Source organism: Oncorhynchus gorbuscha, linkage group LG18, assembly GCF_021184085.1.
Source record: "Oncorhynchus gorbuscha isolate QuinsamMale2020 ecotype Even-year linkage group LG18, OgorEven_v1.0, whole genome shotgun sequence".
Classification (NCBI taxonomy): Eukaryota; Metazoa; Chordata; class Actinopteri; order Salmoniformes; family Salmonidae; genus Oncorhynchus; species Oncorhynchus gorbuscha.
In genome coordinates this window covers 37,317,353-37,335,536 of record NC_060190.1, presented here as the reverse complement: position 1 = coordinate 37,335,536, position 18,184 = coordinate 37,317,353, and the positions used below count along the sequence as shown (strand labels likewise).

The 18,184-nt window shown below is 41.9% G+C and overlaps 3 protein-coding genes across 3 annotated transcripts; 1 reads left to right on the top strand and 2 right to left on the bottom strand.

The window, feature by feature from the left end:
- Nucleotides 1-1,066: 1,066 nt before the first annotated feature.
- Nucleotides 1,067-4,980, bottom strand: LOC124003461 (acidic mammalian chitinase-like). The gene is made up of 11 exons (XM_046311738.1): nucleotides 4,949-4,980; nucleotides 4,553-4,582; nucleotides 4,210-4,411; nucleotides 3,797-3,853; nucleotides 3,547-3,712; nucleotides 3,048-3,172; nucleotides 2,794-2,917; nucleotides 2,466-2,651; nucleotides 2,129-2,251; nucleotides 1,666-1,804; nucleotides 1,067-1,501 (listed from the first exon to the last, which is right to left on the bottom strand). The coding sequence occupies exons 1-11, from the start codon at nucleotides 4,971-4,973 to the stop codon at nucleotides 1,239-1,241; spliced, it is 1,440 nt and encodes a 479-aa protein (XP_046167694.1). The 5' UTR covers nucleotides 4,974-4,980; the 3' UTR covers nucleotides 1,067-1,238.
- A 7,549-nt stretch (nucleotides 4,981-12,529) lies between these two features.
- On the top strand, nucleotides 12,530-15,351 carry LOC124004357 (zinc finger protein 239-like). Its single transcript, XM_046313199.1, has 2 exons — nucleotides 12,530-12,814; nucleotides 13,150-15,351. The coding sequence occupies exons 1-2, from the start codon at nucleotides 12,628-12,630 to the stop codon at nucleotides 14,355-14,357; spliced, it is 1,395 nt and encodes a 464-aa protein (XP_046169155.1). The 5' UTR covers nucleotides 12,530-12,627; the 3' UTR covers nucleotides 14,358-15,351.
- LOC124004358 (gastrula zinc finger protein XlCGF48.2-like) lies at nucleotides 14,911-18,075 on the bottom strand. The gene is made up of 2 exons (XM_046313200.1): nucleotides 17,811-18,075; nucleotides 14,911-16,673 (listed from the first exon to the last, which is right to left on the bottom strand). Exons 1-2 carry the CDS (start codon nucleotides 18,034-18,036, stop codon nucleotides 15,796-15,798), a joined length of 1,104 nt encoding a protein of 367 aa, XP_046169156.1. The 5' UTR covers nucleotides 18,037-18,075; the 3' UTR covers nucleotides 14,911-15,795.
- Between the last annotated feature and the right edge of the window lie 109 nt (nucleotides 18,076-18,184).

Genomic DNA, 18,184 nt, shown 5'->3' with positions numbered 1-18,184 from the left:
GTCAGTGGAGGGGGGTCAAATTTTGATGGGGTAATAAATATGTATGCCTCTGTAACTCCATCATTATTCACGATCCATTCATGATTTCCTAAATATCATAGTATCCATATTAATATAAAAGTGTTCAGAAGCATACAATGTCATTTAAATTAAAAGTGGCTCCAAAATGACAGATTATTTAAATATGAATTTCTATTGGGCACAACATTATCCGAAGCTCAACCAAAACAAACTGCAAATGCAGCCTACAAGTTTGTAGAGTCACTAACTTGAAGTAGTCATTGCATGCTTGGAATTTGTGACCAAATACTAAACTTTTGACTACTTTAATACACATGTGAATTTGTCCAAATACTAGACACATTCAAATGGGTAGACTAGATACATACAGTGCTTTCATTTCTAAACTGTAAAACGGATATGTATGAAAATACCCTCAAATAATAAGTGACATTGTGTGCTGTTGCCTCATTTAAAACATTTGATATCAAATTGAGTTACAGAGCCAAATTAAAGTTTTAGCTTCAATGTACAAATAAAAATGCAGGAGAGTGTATGTGTGTATTTTATACCAAGGTGACAACATTAGAATTTACAATTATGAATGCTTAGTTTCACTTTGAACTTTGGTCTTGTCTGTTTTACAATTTTGAAAATCACAGATTTCCCATTAAGTTGAAGTACTTTTCTATTTACTGTTGTCTATATGTTGTTTATGTCAGTGCCTTAACTTTAAATGTCATGGTAATGATGAGTCAGTCTAAGCTCTGTGTGATTTTATACCGTGTCTGTAAGCCTGGTAAAGTTTGACTGCAACAAAGGACTTTTACTGTGATTCTCTGTGGTGGAATGAATTGTATGAAACTAAACTGACAAGGGAATAAGTGAGGGAATCAGTTGAGAAGGCAAGGAGCAGCATTGCTTATCTTGTTCAGATAATGACTAGCTATGTGGGATCCAAGGTGATTTGTAGATTACAGATTTTTTTTTGCAGTCGAAGTACAATGAAGTTTAATAACTTAAACCCACACAGTGTAGATGAAGTAAAGTGACAGAGACAGCAGGATGAATTTATATGGTGGATGTTTATTGGAGTGGATTTTAAATGTTAAGTGGAGCTGATGTTAGAATGGGCCATGACAACAGTGGACCTAACAACCACAAAACCTTTAGACCCAGCTCCTTCATGACATACGAGAGGGGGAAGAAAACATTAATAGGGGGGAACCGTGTTTTTTTTAGGCCCAGTTGCAGCACTTGCAGCTGATGTCGAACACCAGACCGGCAGCACAGTGCTGGTCGTAGGTCTTGCCCTGGCTACAATTGTAGAAGCTGTTCTTATTGGTGGGGTCAGGGTACATGCCGTCAGCCTTGCCGGCGCAGAAGCCAGATCCCCCACTGCTACTGCCACTGCTGCCCCCTTGACCTCCGGGCTGTGGGGGGTTGAGTGGTTGTTGGGTAGGTATCACTGGGGCAATGGGGCCCGTACGGGCGGCACAACCTGGGAGACATGGAGGAAATAGGAGTTGGGGGAATGTAGAAGAGAAAGGGGGTTGAAATCTTTTCAACTACTATTTGAACCCATGTCTGGTTGAGATAGTGAGAGAGGGTTGTTGTTGAATGTTTGTGTGTACAAGCAGGCTTGTGTTTGTGTCTGTCTCTCACCAGCTCCGGTTCCCAGTCCAGACTTGAGGGTGTTGATCAGTGGGTATCTGCCCTGTCCACAGAAGGTTCCAGAGAAGTCATCCAGATCCAGACTCCACACCATGGCTCCTCCGAAGCCAGTTTTCTTCAGCCACTCGATCTGTAGGGGAGAAACAGAAGGGAGAGGAGGGTTTACTTAACGGGATGAAATTGGATAAATATGTATAGGTGATAGGGCAAATGATGAAGTTCTATGTTGCTCAGTTGGTAGGGAATGGATCTTGCAATGCCAGGATAGTGGATTCGATTCTCGCTGGGGTCACCTATAACAAAATGTATGCACTCACTACTGTAAATCACGAAGAAAAAAGCTACTGTTTAATTTCATATATTATAAGGATTATTGTAACAGAGTAGGATGCTACGCCATTACCCCCTAGTTATATCTTTCCTCCAACAGACAAACACCCCCACAAACACAGACCTTGTCCTGGAAACTCTTGACGTTGTCATATCCAACCCAGATGTTCTGCTGGGTGTAGGCGTAGGGCACCATCTGGGCAGAGTCCCAGGCCTGGGTAGCTCCCTGCTTCAGTAAGGTGCAGATCTAATGACACAGACACACAATTACATTAGGGTTGGAAGTTGCATGATTCAGGAAGCTGCAGATGTAATCACTCAAAAACATACACTGGGTTTGCGTCCAAAATGACACCCTGTTCCCCAGGACAATACCTTTAACAAGAGCACACAAGTAGTGAATTGTGTAGGGATTGGAATAGGGTGTAATTTCGGACCTATCTTAATCCTGTGTCAATTACCTCGTAGTAGGCCAGGAAGCCAGACTGTCTGGTGAATGGTCCGGCCGGGCCGGGGCCAGTGGCGGGAGCGCCCACTCCAGTGTTAGAGCCACTGGCCAGCTGGAAGGTGTGGCCGTAGGTGGGGAATCCAACCAGGAGCTTCTCAGCGGGGGCACCACTGCTCTTCCAGTACTTCATAGCATAGTCCTGAGAACACACACAGTATGTGGTAGTGAGAATTTTTAAGAAATGTTTTACTCCCTCTCAGCTCAAAACTAAATAGGCAGGAAGAGACAGGTGAGCAAAGGAAGAGAGAGAGGAAGAGATGGGTACAGAGAGAGAGACTCACCACATCGAAGTAGATGTAATCTCCCTGATCAGCTGGTCCTCTGTACAGAGGGCTGTTTTCTCCAGTGTTGTGTTCCCAAGATCCATGAAAGTCATAGGTCATCACATGCAGGTAGTCCAACACGCTGAGAGGGAGAGAGAGAGAGAAAGATTTTCCAATATGCCAAGAAGTATTTGATAGATCATGCATGTTTTAATGTACACATTTTTCCTAAGAACTAATATATCAATGAGACCCAGTGTGTGTGTACTGACGATCCAATCTCGGCGATCTGGTATCCGGTGTCGATGGTTCCCTTTCCGGCAGCCACAGCTGCAGTCAGCATCAGACGAGGAAGGTTGGTGTTCTTTCCTTCAGCCTCAAAGGCAGCCATCAGCTCCTAGATGGAGACAGTGCACAGAGGGATGTTTGTGTTAATTTGGGAGTTCAGGTGTTCATCCCTGTCTGTGTGTTCATTTGTGTATGCATGAGCTATTTTGTGTGTGTGTGTATGTGTGTGTGTGTGTGTGTGTCTGTATGTGCGATTGTTCATCTGCGTGTGTGTGTGTTTATTCATGTGTGTTTATTCATGTTTGTTCATTTGTGTGTGTGTGTGTGTGTGTGTGTGTGTGTGTGTGTGTGTGTGTGTGTGTGTGTGTGTGTGTGTGTGTGTGTGTGTGTGTGTGTGTGTGTGTGTGTGTGTGTGTGTGTGTGTGTGTGTGTGTGTGTGTGTGTGTGTGTGTGTGTGTGTGTGTGTGTGTGTTTGAGTCTAACCTGCAGCAAGGTGGTGAATCTGGCCTTGTCTGCGGGTGGGGAGCCTCTGGATCCGGGATACTCCCAGTCAATGTCCAGGCCGTCAAACTGGTACTGTCTCAGGAACTTGATAACGCTGCTGATGAACGTCTGGCGGTTGGCTGCACTGGACACCATTGCTGTGAACCTGGGTACACACACACAGGTCAGACACAGGATGTGTGTGTAAATGTGTGTGTGTACTTGCATGTTTATATGCATCTCCACTTACGGCTGAGTGCCAAAATTCCATCCTCCAATGGCCAGCAGAGTCTTCAGGTTGCTGTTCCTGTTACCAAATACAAGACTTAGGGTTATTACTGGCTTAGGTGTGCATGTGTGCACCACGGGAGGCTGCTGAGGGGAAGAAAGCTCATAAAAATGTCTGGGATGGGGGAAATGGAATGGCATCAAACACATAGAAACAATGTGTTTCACATATTTGATACCATTCCACTAATTCTGCTCCAGCTCTTACCACGAGCCCGTCCTCCACACTTAAGGTGCCACAAACCTCCTGTGGTGTGTACATGCCTGAATGAGAAAGTGTTTGCCTGCATTTGTCTATGTGTGTGCGTGACTGCATGCGTATGTGCATGTGTGCATGCCTGCTTGAGTGTGTCTTTGTGTGTGTCTCTCTCTCACTGGTTCTTGAGTGCCTGGAACTGTCCGTAGAGTTTCTCATCGTCCCATTCGTAGGTCTTGATCTCGTTGTTGGCCATGCCGGCAAAGGCATAGATCAGATGGTCACAGAGACAGGGGTCCACGTTGGTGGGGAAATACTTGCCTGCTCCTGGCCGGTACTGGCCCCAGTTAGTGAAATAACAGGATAGGATGTAGGAGGATCCTATGGAAGGGTAGTAGTAATGTTAGAGTTTGGAGTTTGGCGTGTTGGCATGTTCTGTAAATTGTAAATTGTAAATTGTTCTCTGATTGGCTACTTACCTAGATGCTGGCTACATGTAAATTAAATTAACTTTAAACGTACCTAGCTGTGCATGCAGCAGGAGTGCCAGTCCTAGAGAGAGAGAAAATGAGAATAGTGTGAGAGAAATCGAGAGAAATAAAGAAGGGAGGAAGAGAAAGGCAGAGGTTTTGTGTCATATTAAACTTTTTTTCAAGTCAACATAATTCAGAACTGTAATGATAATGATATAAAGTGCAGTTCTTCCCCTCTGACTTGAATATAGGTGGGTCATGGTGCTGTCAACCTCAGTCCTTAGAAACAGAATTGGACCACAGTAGCAAAGACAAAATGCATAACTATAGAGGACATTCGTCAGTGGCCAATTCTCTCCACAGGGAGCCAAAGCCTTAGCATAGAGCATAGTATGTCTGGATGTTGCTAATTGTCATTACAACGTAACAAAAATGTACCACTTACCAACGCAGATGAGTAGTTTGCCCATGGTTGCTCTGTACATTGCTCCATGGGCTGCTGAACCCTTTTATACTTTCAACGACCACTCTTATCTCACTCATATCTCTATGACTTTCCCATTCCGCAGCAAAACTCAATCAGCTTCATTCACTTGTTTGAACAAGGGTTTCCACTGCCTTAACAAAAACACTGATAAACTTAATATGTCCTTGTTTTAAGACATGATAAGCTGACGATAAAAAAAGCAAGTGCAAAAAGAGAAAAGTGCACTTGGATTTCATAATAATTACTTGTTATATGGCTGCATTGTGATACATTATAACGATTATCAATTACGCTACGGCAAGTAACAAAACCTATGCTTGGCAGACCATGAGGTGAAACAGGTCTGTCTCAAGCCTGATGCTTAATTTTCAATAGACCCCTTGCCCCTTAACCTCAATCCACAATGTGGATAAATCAGTCTGATAGCCTTGAGATAAAAGCTGTTTTTTCAGTATCTTGCCATTTAAAAAAAGACACTGTACAGCAAACTATAAAACAAGAATGATACAATAAAAGGAATAAAAGCTACATAGCTTAAGCCAGCTGTGAGAGCACAATGTAAAAAAAAAAGATTACTAAAAAAAAATTCATTACAGAGTCACAATCAGGTTAACTTTTTGTACTGGTGTTGCTGTAGCTATACCATGAATTGTTCAAAAGGAGTTAATTGCTCTGATATCTACCTTATCACATTAACACAGTGTATCAGTCCTTATAACTGCCTTGAATACAATCACTGCCAAAGTTGATATCTTGGTTGAAGGACGGCATGTGCACAGTATACTTTGACTAAGCGTTTTGCTGTCTGCAAAGTTAACGCATGCAGGAAATGAATCAGGAGCTAGTAGATGACAAAGCAATGCCCGAACAGCGACAAGAAGCCTGGGAAGTCAGATTAAAAATTCTGATGCCATACCGATTACAGCTGTCTCTGATTTGTTGGCGAGGAGAATTCTTAGTAATATTTTGGTAGTAAAAATGTTATTTGATTGTCACACACCTTTCGTACCAGGGAGGAAGCACGTTCCCACGGCGAGGAATCCTCTTATGGAACAGTTCCATTAAACCATGCCTCCCCTGCAGATTTGGAGGTCAACCAAGACCTTGTCTTGCAACAGTAGTGGGCCTGACTCAAGATTAGAAAGTTGCATGTTCAAATCATGATGGGGTTAAGGTTTTTATGCTCTCACACCTGGCTTAAGCTATGTAGCTTTTATTCATTTTGTTGTATCATTCTTGTTTTATAGTTTTGCTGTACAGTGTCTTTTTTTTAAAATGGCAAGATACTGAAAAAACAGCTTCTATCTCAAGGCTTTCAGACTGTTAAATATCCATTACTAGCCGGCTACCACACGTTTACTCAACACTGCACCTTAGAGGCTGCTAAACTCAGCAAAAAAAAGAAATATCATATAACTGTCAATTGCTTTTATTTCAGGAAACTTAATAGATTTGCAAGTTCTGGAAGTGAGATGTTACCCCACTCTTCCAACAAAGCAAGTTCCCGGACATTTCCAATCCAACAGGTCCCAGACGTGCTGAATGGGATTGAGATACGGGCTCTTCGCTGGCCATAGGAGAATACTGACATACCTGTCTTGTGTCGTGGAAATTTCCTGTATTACCAAATCATGAGAGAGCAAACCAGACACAAGTCAGAGTTATCATAAAGTCCATCTTTAATTATTTGAGCTTCACCATAGCCCTGTGACTCTGAGATCAATTCAGTGTCTATAAATGAATTCTCTGAGTGTCAACATAATGGCAACTGAGATCCTTTATAGCAAAGACACACCCATCTAAACTCTCATGACAAATAACAGATCTTAGGAACATTACACAAAGAAAGATTTTACTTCAGAGAGGAGTATACCATAGCCAGACAGCATTGGCTATAAATTATCGTTCAGTTTGCCATTTTTGACGAAGTTCTTTTCTCGTTCTTGGTACCACTTAGGACCAAAACATTACCTCGTCCAATGGCATACAGTGGGGCAAAAAGGTATTTAGTAAACCACCAATTATGCAAGTTCTCCCACTTAAAAATATGAGAGAGGCCTGTAATTTTCATTACATTTTCATTTAATTTCATTCATTACACACTTCAACTATGACAGACAAAATGAGAAAACAAAATCCTGAAAATCACATTGTTAACCTAACCAGGAAAACTTTGAACACTATAAGGTATGACTGATTAATCAGTTGTAAAAAGGTTTTATGAGGGCTATGATGGGACCAATTTTTCCTAATCAGGTCACATGTTTTTTGTTGAAAATGAAACAATGTCCTATACTTGTGGGGATGAAAACCCTGTCAAACTGCAGCAACCTTATTCTTGTTCATATGAATTATATTTAGACTAGAATAGGAGGGTGGATTTCCTCTACCCAGACACAGAGACAACAACAGAGAGACAATAGAGCTCACAGGGCTGAGCTTGATTTATGCATGTTTGCATCATGCAGGCCTATACAACTGCAGGACACATAAAACATTAACACAACATTAACATTAACAATTTGATCACATTCACATTTTCTCCTGACACACAAATGGAATATAAATACATAACATCACCAATTAGTTACCCTGACCAAATGGACAGCGCGCATTGGATGTATGCAGCTGCTCTTATTAGTAGCCTACAGTTGATCAGACTGAAAAATTGTCTCGTTTTCACCCCATACCGCATGTCAGATCTCTAATGTTTAGGTGTAGCCTAGGCTGCTGGAACGTTCATGTAATGAGTGCTTGCTTGTGTCTGTCCGTGATTATGTGTTATAATCTTTGCCAAATAAATAGTGGAGTGTGAAAAGCCTACTTGAGCGCACACGAATAAATGTGCTGCGTCAGAGTCTGCATTATGGAAGCTGTCAAATCATTCTGAATTGATTTCGAAATCCCAGAAAATACATTAGAAAGTTCCATATGTGCAGCAAGTAAAGCATCGTAACGTGCAATTACGGCTGCAAGCTCCTTGTAGTTGTAAACGGAACTTCCTCTCTAGTCGTGTCTTCTAAAAAACAATTATTGCATGCCCAAAAACGCAGTTGTGAAAATATATATATATTTTATATAACTAGGCAAGTCAGTAAATAACAAATTCTTCTTTACAATGACGGCCTATCGGGGAACAGTGGATTAGCTGCCTCGTTCAAGGGCAGAACGACAGATTTTTTTTACCTTGTCAGCTCAGGGATTCAATCCAGCAACCTTTCGGTTACTGGCCAACGCTCTAAACTGCCTTTCAATTACTGGCCCAACGCTCTAACCTGTCTTTCAATTACTGGCCAACGCTCTAACCTGTCTTTCAATTACTGGCCCAACGCTCTAACCTGTCTTTCAATTACTGGCCCAACGCTCTAACCTGTCTTTCAATTACTGGCCCAACGCTCTAACCTGTCTTTCAATTACTGGCCCAACGCTCTAACCTGTCTTTCAATTACTGGCCCAATGCTCTAACCTGCTGCCCCAAATAAGCATCTTGAAAAGATCCCTGTTTCTCCTTACTTTCTTGTTGTGTTAAGCAGTTTGAATAACCAGACCTTCGCCATGATCGATGCAGCTTTTTCCCAGAAGCTTGAATCTGATGTGGGCATTTATATCCTCCCTGCTTTGTTTTGCCGTTTAGCTGAACGATCACTGTACCCCCATTTCGCCCAAGACTTTCCAAGAAACAGGCAAGGCCTGCAATACAGGCAGATTGATGAACTGCTCCCTGTTAATCAACTATACTTTTGATAACAATTGGTATTGAATGTCCTAACCTTTGCACCATTCTTCATGAATCTGATCTCAGGCAGCGGTCAACCCTCGGTTTTAATACACACTTTTTCTGTGTACCCCAGAGAATGAAAGGGGATCTTCAACAAAAAAGTCAACAAGATTTGCGGGTAGTGTTGGCGACAAAAACAGCACACTTGAGCAGCTAGATAGCTAGCTAGCTGCTGAGGTTAGCAAGGCACATTTTAATACATTGCACTAACTGGACACAAAAATAAAGTTCTAAAACCAAGAGAACTATTTATAATCGGCCTCCTCCATCTCCTGTAATTTGAAGAAACTCATTTGAATTGAATAGTGTCTCAAAAATGCTCAACTATCACTTTTCAATCTCTATCCAATAATGTCATCCCCGCCCATAATGCTCAGTGGTACAACCCCAATTCAACACACTAGGTTCATTCTCTGATCCTAATACTATGACTGGATGAACAACATATCAGTTCATACTGATTGGCTTGGTTGGAGGTCGTCCTCTGGAAGTGGTCATAATTATCATGGAGGTCCATGGAAGGGGGTGAGGCCTATGAGCCTCCTAGGTTTTGTATTAAAGTCATTGTACCCAGAGGAGAACAGAAGATCGCTGTCCTCCGGCTACACCATGGTGCTACCCCAGAGAGTGCTGTTGAAGTTACTATAGACCTTCATTGCAAAACAGTGTGTTTTAATCAATTATTTTGTGACATTTGAATCAATACAGTTTTATCTAAAAGGATAACTTTTTTAGTGTTTCATTATTTCATTTTTATACAATTTCACAGAGGATGATGGTCCTCCCTTCCTCTTCTGATGAGCCTCTACTGTATTGGCATAGGGTCTGGGGTTCCGTGAGTGGCTTTTAACAATTGTTTTGGATTCCTCATGTCTTACTCATTGCGTTGAAGAAGTTTGGTTCGGATGCTGGGTACTATATTTTCTGAATATAATATTATCTGCCACTCAGAGTGAAAACAATGAATGTGTCGATGATGTGGAGAGTGGAGCGCTACTGTCAGGGTCAGAGCTGCTAATTGACAAGGAGAGCACGGACAATGAAAAGCAAAAGACATGACAACCACACATTTGCTCCCCCTGAAATCACCCAGTCAAAGCCATGCTCCTTATTGCAAGGCATGTGGGAGGTATTTTCATGTTTAAAAAAACAAATTCAATATGAGGAAACACATCATTGGGGGTAGTGCATCATCTCTGAGAAAGCATTCTGACAAAATGTTTAAAATCCCATACCTTGGAGAAACCACATAGCTGTCATGTGTGCAGTAAATGTTTCCTTACAGAGGAATACCTTCAAAGACATACAGTATGCCAATACATACAGGGGAGAAATAATTTCATTGCCATGTGTGTGGCACTCACTTTACCCAGAAGGGACACTTGGCAGAGCCTTTCAGGAAGTTACACCCAGAAGAGAAACCGTTCCACTGCCAGGTAGGTAGTAAAAGTTTCAAACGTGCTAGTATTTTGAAGGATCATATGAAATTACACAAGGGGATACACCATATACATGCTCCCAGTGGGCTGCAGCTTCATATCCCAGAGTCAACTAAACATCCACCAGCTAGTTCACACAGGGGAGAAGCCTTTTTGCTGCAATGTGTGCAGCAAATATTTTCCTAGGATGGGATACATTAACATACACTACATATGAGGATACACACAGGGGGGGGAAACATTTTGTTGCCATGTTTGCCAGAAAGGCTTCCATCCAAAGGCACACCTGACAGAGCATATGAAGAAGACAAGACGCAAGGGTGGAAGTGCTCTATGAGGGGAACATAGTTCAGTCAGAATATCTGAAGAAACAGTTTAGCAATGTAGGACATTCCCCTCATGTCACTTCTGTTAGTCGAATGAATCGAATGTATTGATGTATGTGGGCAATTGATATGTGTTAGTGTATTTCTTGACGTGGTCTTCTATTTGGCACTATATCAATTTATCACAAAGCATAGTACATTTGTACTGTTTTGGCATATCCAAGGAAGACAATATCAAACAGGGTAAACGTCCATGGTTGAACTATTGGTGTCATTCATAAGAAAACTGCAAATATTGACAGTCCTGTCCATATAGGGTGGCAGGGTAGCCTAGTGGTTAGAGCGTTGGACTAGTAACCGGAAGGTTGCAAGTTTAAACCCCCGACCTGACAAGGTACAAATCTGTCGTTCTGCCCCTGAACAGGCAGTTAACCCACTGTCCCTAGGCCGTCATTGAAAATAAGAATTTGTTCTTAACTGACTTGCCTAGTTAAATAAATAGGCCTAGATATATTCTTCTGCAACTATCTTTTAACAGATGACTTTATCCAACAAGGAGAAGGCTGCACAACACAGGGCACAGATAAATGCTGATCCTCTATCAAAAGAGGAATACTTTGCCAAGAGAACAGCATGGTATTATTTTCATGAATTTCATTGTACAGTTCAACTTAATTAGTTCATTGTACACTGAGTGTACAAAACATTGGGAGCACCTTCCTAATATTGTGTTGCAACCCCCTTTGCACTCAGAACATCCTCAATTCGTCAGGACATGGACTACAAGGTGTTGAAAGTGTTCCACAGGGATGCTGGTCCTTGTTGACTCCAATGCTTCCCACAGTCGTATCAAGTTGGCTGGATGTCCTTTGGGTGGTGGACGATTCTTGGAACACATGGGGAAATTGTTGAGCGTGAAAAATGCAGCATTGTTGCAGTTCTTAACACACTCAAACAGGTGCCCCTGGCACCTACCATACCCTGTTCAAAAGGCACTTAAATCTTTTGTCTTGTCCATTCACCCTCCAAATGGCACACATACACAAAACCATTTCTCAGTTGTCTCAATGTTTAAAAATCCTTCTTTAAACATGATTGAGGTAGATTTAACAAGTGACATCAATAAAGGGTCATAGCTTCCACCTGGATTCACCTGGTCAGTCTGTCATGGAAAGAGCAGGTGTTCCAAATGTTTTGTACACTCTTATGCCTGATCATGAACTATCTTCAGCACCAGTGAGAGACGTTCAACCAGAGTAGTTCTAAACCTAACACCACAAAATAAAAGTGCAGATTTTTAAACAATACAAAAGAGACGTCAGTTAGTCAGTTAGCTACGGAGGGTCGAACAGCAATTGCAACAAAGCAAAAGAAAGGGGAGGGACATTACCAAAAAGTTGAGAGGTAAAATAAAATGAAAGCAAGTGAGCAAGCGAGCAAGCGAACATAAGAGTAGAGGAAGGGAGAAACTATTTTGAGAGAAAAAACGAAGTCAATAAATTCTTGTGAAAACATGAAAATTGTGGGATTGAATTCTACTGTATGTTATAAACCACAATGCGTGTATGGTGCAAAAACTAACCTTGGGAATATGAACTTGACATAGCCAGAAAAGGTGAGGAATGCATCTGCAATGGTTATGATATATTCGAGAAATTTGACATTACAGTATTCAGACGTGCAATACTTCAACCACTTAAAACTGTGCTTAGGCATGGTCTAACGTTTGCAGGAGGATAAGCACATTCTCACCTCAAGTTTTAATAAATTCCAACCTTTGCGTGAAATCTAGCGCACGCATGTTTTGTGCGTATGTATGGCGTTTATAAAAAATAGGCACCTGGGTAGAAAATGTGTTGTTCAGTCTCATCCATAGATCAGATCACACAAACCAACAGTGCAGAGTCCTGGCATGCCTGCACAGTAGGTGGCGGTAATACAAATACTTTCAACGTCGTGTAGGCGACATCACGGACTGACTCAAAGGGAGCAAATATACAGCCATTGGAGCAAACCATTATCGCTTCTCTGTATGATATCAATGGTATACACTTTACTGTATCGGACATAAGAGGTCAACTGCTTCTTTAAAAAATGTCTCGACTACAGTTGTTACACCTATTTGTCAGTGAGCGGCTAAGAGCGGCTGCTGCTGAAATATTTGGGGCCGTGGAAAAAACAATAACGGATTACCAGGAAGAAATCTCCCGTTCAAAGGAGGACAACGACCGTTTACGATCGCTGTTCGATATCGCATTCCAACCTCAGTTGCCGAAAGCAGGTTTGCAGTTTACTGATTTTCTTTTCTTTAACTAAAGCCACATTCCGTCTATGTCTGATGTGCCTTCCAAAGTGCTTAGCAGTGGAGAGAGTGTGTATTCCATTCACATTAGGATGTGACATTTAATTTAGGATTGCTATGGCAAAGACCTTTTCTTTTAAAGCTATACATCAAGTCTCATACAAATATTTATTTTTGTGATGATTTGGTCACAGAAATCAAGGGAAATGACCAATAAGCATCTGGAACTTGTGTCAGGGCATATAGTCTAATTATATTTAGATTGTATGTCTCATGTCAGCATATGTGAGCTATGTTTTTGTTCTTCCCTCCAGACCCACTTCATCTCACTCTCTCCAAAGAGCTTCTCCCTGAGCATCAGCACCATGAGCAGGAGTGGAGCCCCAGTCTGGACCAGGGGGACCCAGAGCCCACGCAGGTTAAACAGGAACCAGGGGAGTTTGGGACCAGTCAGAGGGAGGAGTTAATAACCAAAGACTCCATTTTGAGGGACTGTAATCAGAAACCACCTGAGCCACATCTTTACCACATCCAAATAGTGGAGAACAGAGAGAGGGACTCACTATCGATCAACACAACAGGAGAGATCAAAACAGAACCTGGTGAAGAGTGTTATGGTGGGTCTCACTGGGAACCAACCAGTGACTCTCAGTCCCTCTCTGCAGTAAATCCTGACAGTTCTGCAGCTCAGACTGAAAACAGTGAAAGTGAGGATGGGGTGGACAGTGGAGGACTACCATCAGGGCTACAACCATTACAATCAAACAACACTCAAACCACTTCTCAAGATAATAAGATGTTTCCATGCCGTACGAAATCACGCCGCCAAAGACTAGCCACACCGTGTTTTTGCAAAGTGTGTGAAAAGTCTTTTGACTTCATAAATCATTTAATCAATCATGTGCGAATGCATGCAAAGGATAAAGATCACCTCTGTGGTGTATGTGGAAATGGCTTCGAGTCCACAGACAGCATGCTGGATCACCTACTAACACACATTGGAGCCAAACCTTTTTGCCAGATGTGTGGTAAATGTTTCACTAATAAGGCGAACCTGAAAGTGCATATTGTGAGGGCTCATGCCGGTGAGAGACCATTTGAGTGTCCTGTGTGTGGAAAACGCTTTCAAACATCATTCATTTTAAAAACACACCAAGTCATTCATACTGGGGAGAAACCATTTCAGTGTCAAGATTGCGGTAAACATTTCAGTCGAAAAGGAAGCTTGCAGATGCACCTGAGGACACACACAAAGGAGAAGCCGCATCGTTGCCATGTTTGTGGAAAGGGCTTCCCTGTGAAGAGATCCCTGACCACACATATGACAAGTCACACAGGGTTGAAACCGCATCGCTGTGAAGAATGTGGCAAGGCCTTCGCTGTGAGTGAAGCCCTGACAGTGCACATGAAGACTCACCTAGAGGAGAAACCGCACCCATGCCATGAATGCAGCAAACGCTTCAATCGGATGGGATCCCTTAGAAGGCATATGAGCTTGATTCACAAACTGGAGAAATCGTGATATGCGTGGGGAAAATGTATCGGTTTAAACTCGATTTGAAAAGTACTAACTGATATCTAGAATTATACACATACTGTATCTCAGAAGTCACTGCTTTAGGTTGAAAAAGGTAGACAATGAATGCATGAACTTGCATAACATTGTGGGGAGCCACAGAGTGGTGTGTCTAACAAACACCTGTTACTGGATTAATTCAAATTGCATGTTTTGAAAATGTGTACGTGACTGCTTGAATGTGTGTGGTTTGAGAAGGAGGCTCTTTGTTGAAATATTGAAATATGTCAAATCTATTTTGACTGTGTTGCACAAAATGTAATAGTTTAATAAAACAGATGTTGAAAATGTTTTTTTGAACAAAGGTTATTTTGGGAAAGCCTTTTTCCCTTGCCGTATTGTAAATGAAATTGGGTAGGACTTTTGGTAATAGTACGAATAGTGTAACCGTGAGATTCTTATATACAGAAGACGCCACCACAGTACACACTTGACATAATACTACACCCACACATATTGCTGCTGCCTGGATGGTAGAAGATTGCACAAATAGTCATCCTGACTTGCAACAGACCAATTATTTATTAAAACCGTTAAAGATGCACTATGTAGAAATCGCTCCGCCATTTCCTGGTTGCTAAAAAAAAAAAAAAGCAGCATAATGCACCGTGAATAGTGTAACCGTGAGATTCTTATATACAGAAGACTCCACCACAGTACACACTTGACATAATACTACACCCACACATATTGCTGCTGCCTGGATGGTAGAAGATTGCACAAATAGTCATCCTGACTTGCAACAGACCAATTATTTATTAAAACCGTTAAAGATGCACTATGTAGAAATCGCTCCGCCATTTCCTGGTTGCTAAAAAAAAAAAAAAAAAGCAGCATAATGCACTGCTGCCCCCAAACTCTGGAAGTCTCCCCCCCAAGCCACCTGCAATTCAGACTCCATCGCCATTTTCAAAAACAATATCAAAGCCTACTTGTTTAGTTTCGCATTCCCCTAAGCTTAGCTCACCCTTACTCAGCCCTAGCCTAAGATAAGTAGCTTTTATTCATTTTATTGTCTTGTTTCATATTCTTTGGTGTGCAGTGTTCTTATGGTTTCTGAAAGGTCCTTAAAGTCCCATGTATTATTATCATTAGGGATAAGGATAACTGTGGCAAGACCCTAATAGGCTAGTCAGGTCCAAGTCCTAAAGGGAAATAGATAAGGATGATCTAATTAACTGATTGATTGCATCTAGTTAGGTTGAATAAGATGGATTTTCTACCCTCTGCATCTAATATAATTACAAAAGAATAACAGCACCAGTCCTCAATGTATTGTTCAAACATCAATCACGGGTTCTTCTAGTGTCTTAAATCCTGGACAATAGTTCTACTGCCCAGATGTACATGTTTCTCTCCCTTCTGAGTGTAGATGTCTCTGCTGTTAACGTTTTGACTGAGACATTTTCCAGCTGTGTGGTCTCTCCCCTGGGTGAATTTTAAAGTGGGTGTTCAGGTGAGCCGACTGATTGAAACATTTCCCACAGATGTGACAGCGGTAGGGTTTCTCTCCAGTGTGAATGCGGTGGTGTCTCCTCAACAGGCTGATGGTGGTGAAGCTTTTTCGACACACAGAGCAGCTGAATGGTCTTTCCTTGCTGTGCCATCGCATGTGGACTTCTAACTGACAAGAGAAATTGAAGCACTTCCCACACTCCCGGCAAGGATACACTCTCTGTATGCCTTGGGCTTGATAGGGGGATCTCTGTTGAGGCAGCTTGGTGGTGTTCTGGTCTCTAACATGTATGTGTAGACCAATACTTTCTCTTTCATATGTTGCCTGTGGCTGTGGGGCCTCATATTCAGAGAGTCCTTTCTGAATTCTATTGTTGATATTGGGTTGGGCACTGTTTTCACTCCGAGCTGCAAGACAGTCTGAATTCACAGTGAAGACGTGCTGTAAGTCACTGGTTGGTTCTGATGTGCTGTAGCCTTCTCCTTCATTCTCTATTTTGATATGATTATTAGATATGGTTCTGGCTAAAGAGTCTCCTTCTCTGTTGTTCACAGTTTGGGGAAGATATGAAGGTGGGTCCTGATCACAGTTACTTTTCACAAAAGAAGGTGTATATATGGATTCTCCTTCGGTTTCAGACTCCAGCCCTTGAAGCTGCCCTTCCTCTGGACTGTTTCTGAGCTCCTGTTCCTCTTTAATCAGTGTGAGCTCTGGGTCCTCCTGGCTTAGACCGGGGATCCACTCCTGCTCACGATGCTGCTGCTCAGGTGAAGATGCATCTTCGGTGAGATGGATAGTATGACAGTCTAGAGGGAAAAGAAATTAAGAAAGTCTGGTAAAGGCAATTCTATTTCAGCAAACACAGCATACACAATCAATTCTAACTGAAGCTGAAAAGACAGTAAACTACCAGTTTTCTATTGATAGTTCTTTGTATATACATCCATAACAATTATTCTGCTATATGGCTGAGAAAAGCTGCCTGCCTGTCTGTCTCATCCCGACACGTTCATTATTATGGGACATCTGGAGATCGAATTTAAATATTGAAACAATGTTGCAAATGTCAGACACAGACAGCAAGGTTTATACAAATCTCTGCTGTTGAAAACGAAATGTTAGTCTAAATTAAATGTGAGATAATATCTAGATGCTTCTTATAGTGGAGATCAAGTTAATAAATTGTCTGGCTGGGCTGATGAGACAGTGGATTGTGCCATCAGATGGAATAGAGTAAATAGGCATTTTATAAACGTAATAGCGTTAGCTGGTGAGAATTTGTGGAATAAAAGACACTGGCTGGAATGCGGTTTTAACCAATCAGCATTCAGGATTAGACCCACCCGTTATATAAGGTGTTTTAGAGTGTGTTAGTCAATTCAAACTGGAGTGCCAGAGTGCGCTCTGGGCGTTCGTAAATGTAGCTCACAGAGCATTCAGAGCGCACACTGGACGCTCTGGCCGGGGAGGAAGGTTGAGCCGAGCTCTCTTGACCTCAACTCAGTCAAACACCCAAGCTAACTGGCTAACATTGGCTAGCTACTTCCAGACACGTAATGAGAGAACACCCCAGTCTGACCATTTTCCTCACCCTAGCAGAGTTGGTTTGGCTGTTTTCGTGTTATACAGAGCATTCATTGGTCACTAACTGTGCTGCTGGCAACAATTTTAATTACGCTATGCTTACTGACATCATACATATTTAACGGGTGTAGAGCGTTCGTAAATTAATCAGTTATCCTGCCCTCTGGCACACTCAGACGCGAGTGCTCTTAAATCTGAGTAGCAGCTCAGTGTAAACAAGCGTAATGGTATAAACAAATTATTGTAATGTATTTTCAATAGATTAATTCATGGAGTCCAACAACAACCAATTCCTTCATTTTGAGAAATACAAATAGGTTGGTTGGCCTAGCGTTCATTTAGCTAACTAGCTACTATACCTGTTTGAAGTAGAACGCGCTGAACAGCGATATCCAGCAGCTTTCGGAGATGATTGTTCTCCTCCTTGGAGCGAACGATTTCTGTCTGGTACTCAACTATAGTACCCTTCACAGCCCCAAATATCTCATTGGCAGCCGTGGTTAATTTCTCGGTGAGAAATATATTCAACAATTCCAATTTTTTCATTTTGTTTTCTGTGTGAGTGGTATTTTCACAATCCACCATCTTTGTTTACGTTTAGTTTCACGGAAGTGACGATGTTTGTGATCTTTGTTTCCGCTCTGATAGCACTGACCGAACTAAAGAGCACCATCTGTGTATTGAACTGTAACAAAATCAAATAGGGCAATTCTCCAGATTTGTCTAGTAAGGG

Bases quoted from the DNA above. Each gene is read 5' to 3' on its own strand.
- LOC124003461 (XM_046311738.1), bottom strand. From the start codon at position 4,973: ATGGGCAAACTACTCATCTGCGTTG. The intron at 3,854-4,209 runs GTGAGAGAGAGA...ATTTGGTAACAG, and splicing joins TTCCAGGCACTCAAGAACCA to GAACAGCAACCTGAAGACTC. The intron at 2,918-3,047 runs GTCAGTACACAC...TCTCCCTCTCAG, and splicing joins CAGATCGCCGAGATTGGATC to CGTGTTGGACTACCTGCATG.
- LOC124004357 (XM_046313199.1), top strand. From the start codon at position 12,628: ATGTCTCGACTACAGTTGTTACACCTATTTGTCAGTGAGCGGCTAAGA. The intron at 12,815-13,149 runs GTTTGCAGTTTA...TCTTCCCTCCAG, and splicing joins ACCTCAGTTGCCGAAAGCAG to ACCCACTTCATCTCACTCTC.
- LOC124004358 (XM_046313200.1), bottom strand. From the start codon at position 18,036: ATGGTGGATTGTGAAAATACCACTCACACAGAAAACAAAATGAAAAAA. The intron at 16,674-17,810 runs GTATAGTAGCTA...TTTTCCCTCTAG, and splicing joins GCGCGTTCTACTTCAAACAG to ACTGTCATACTATCCATCTC.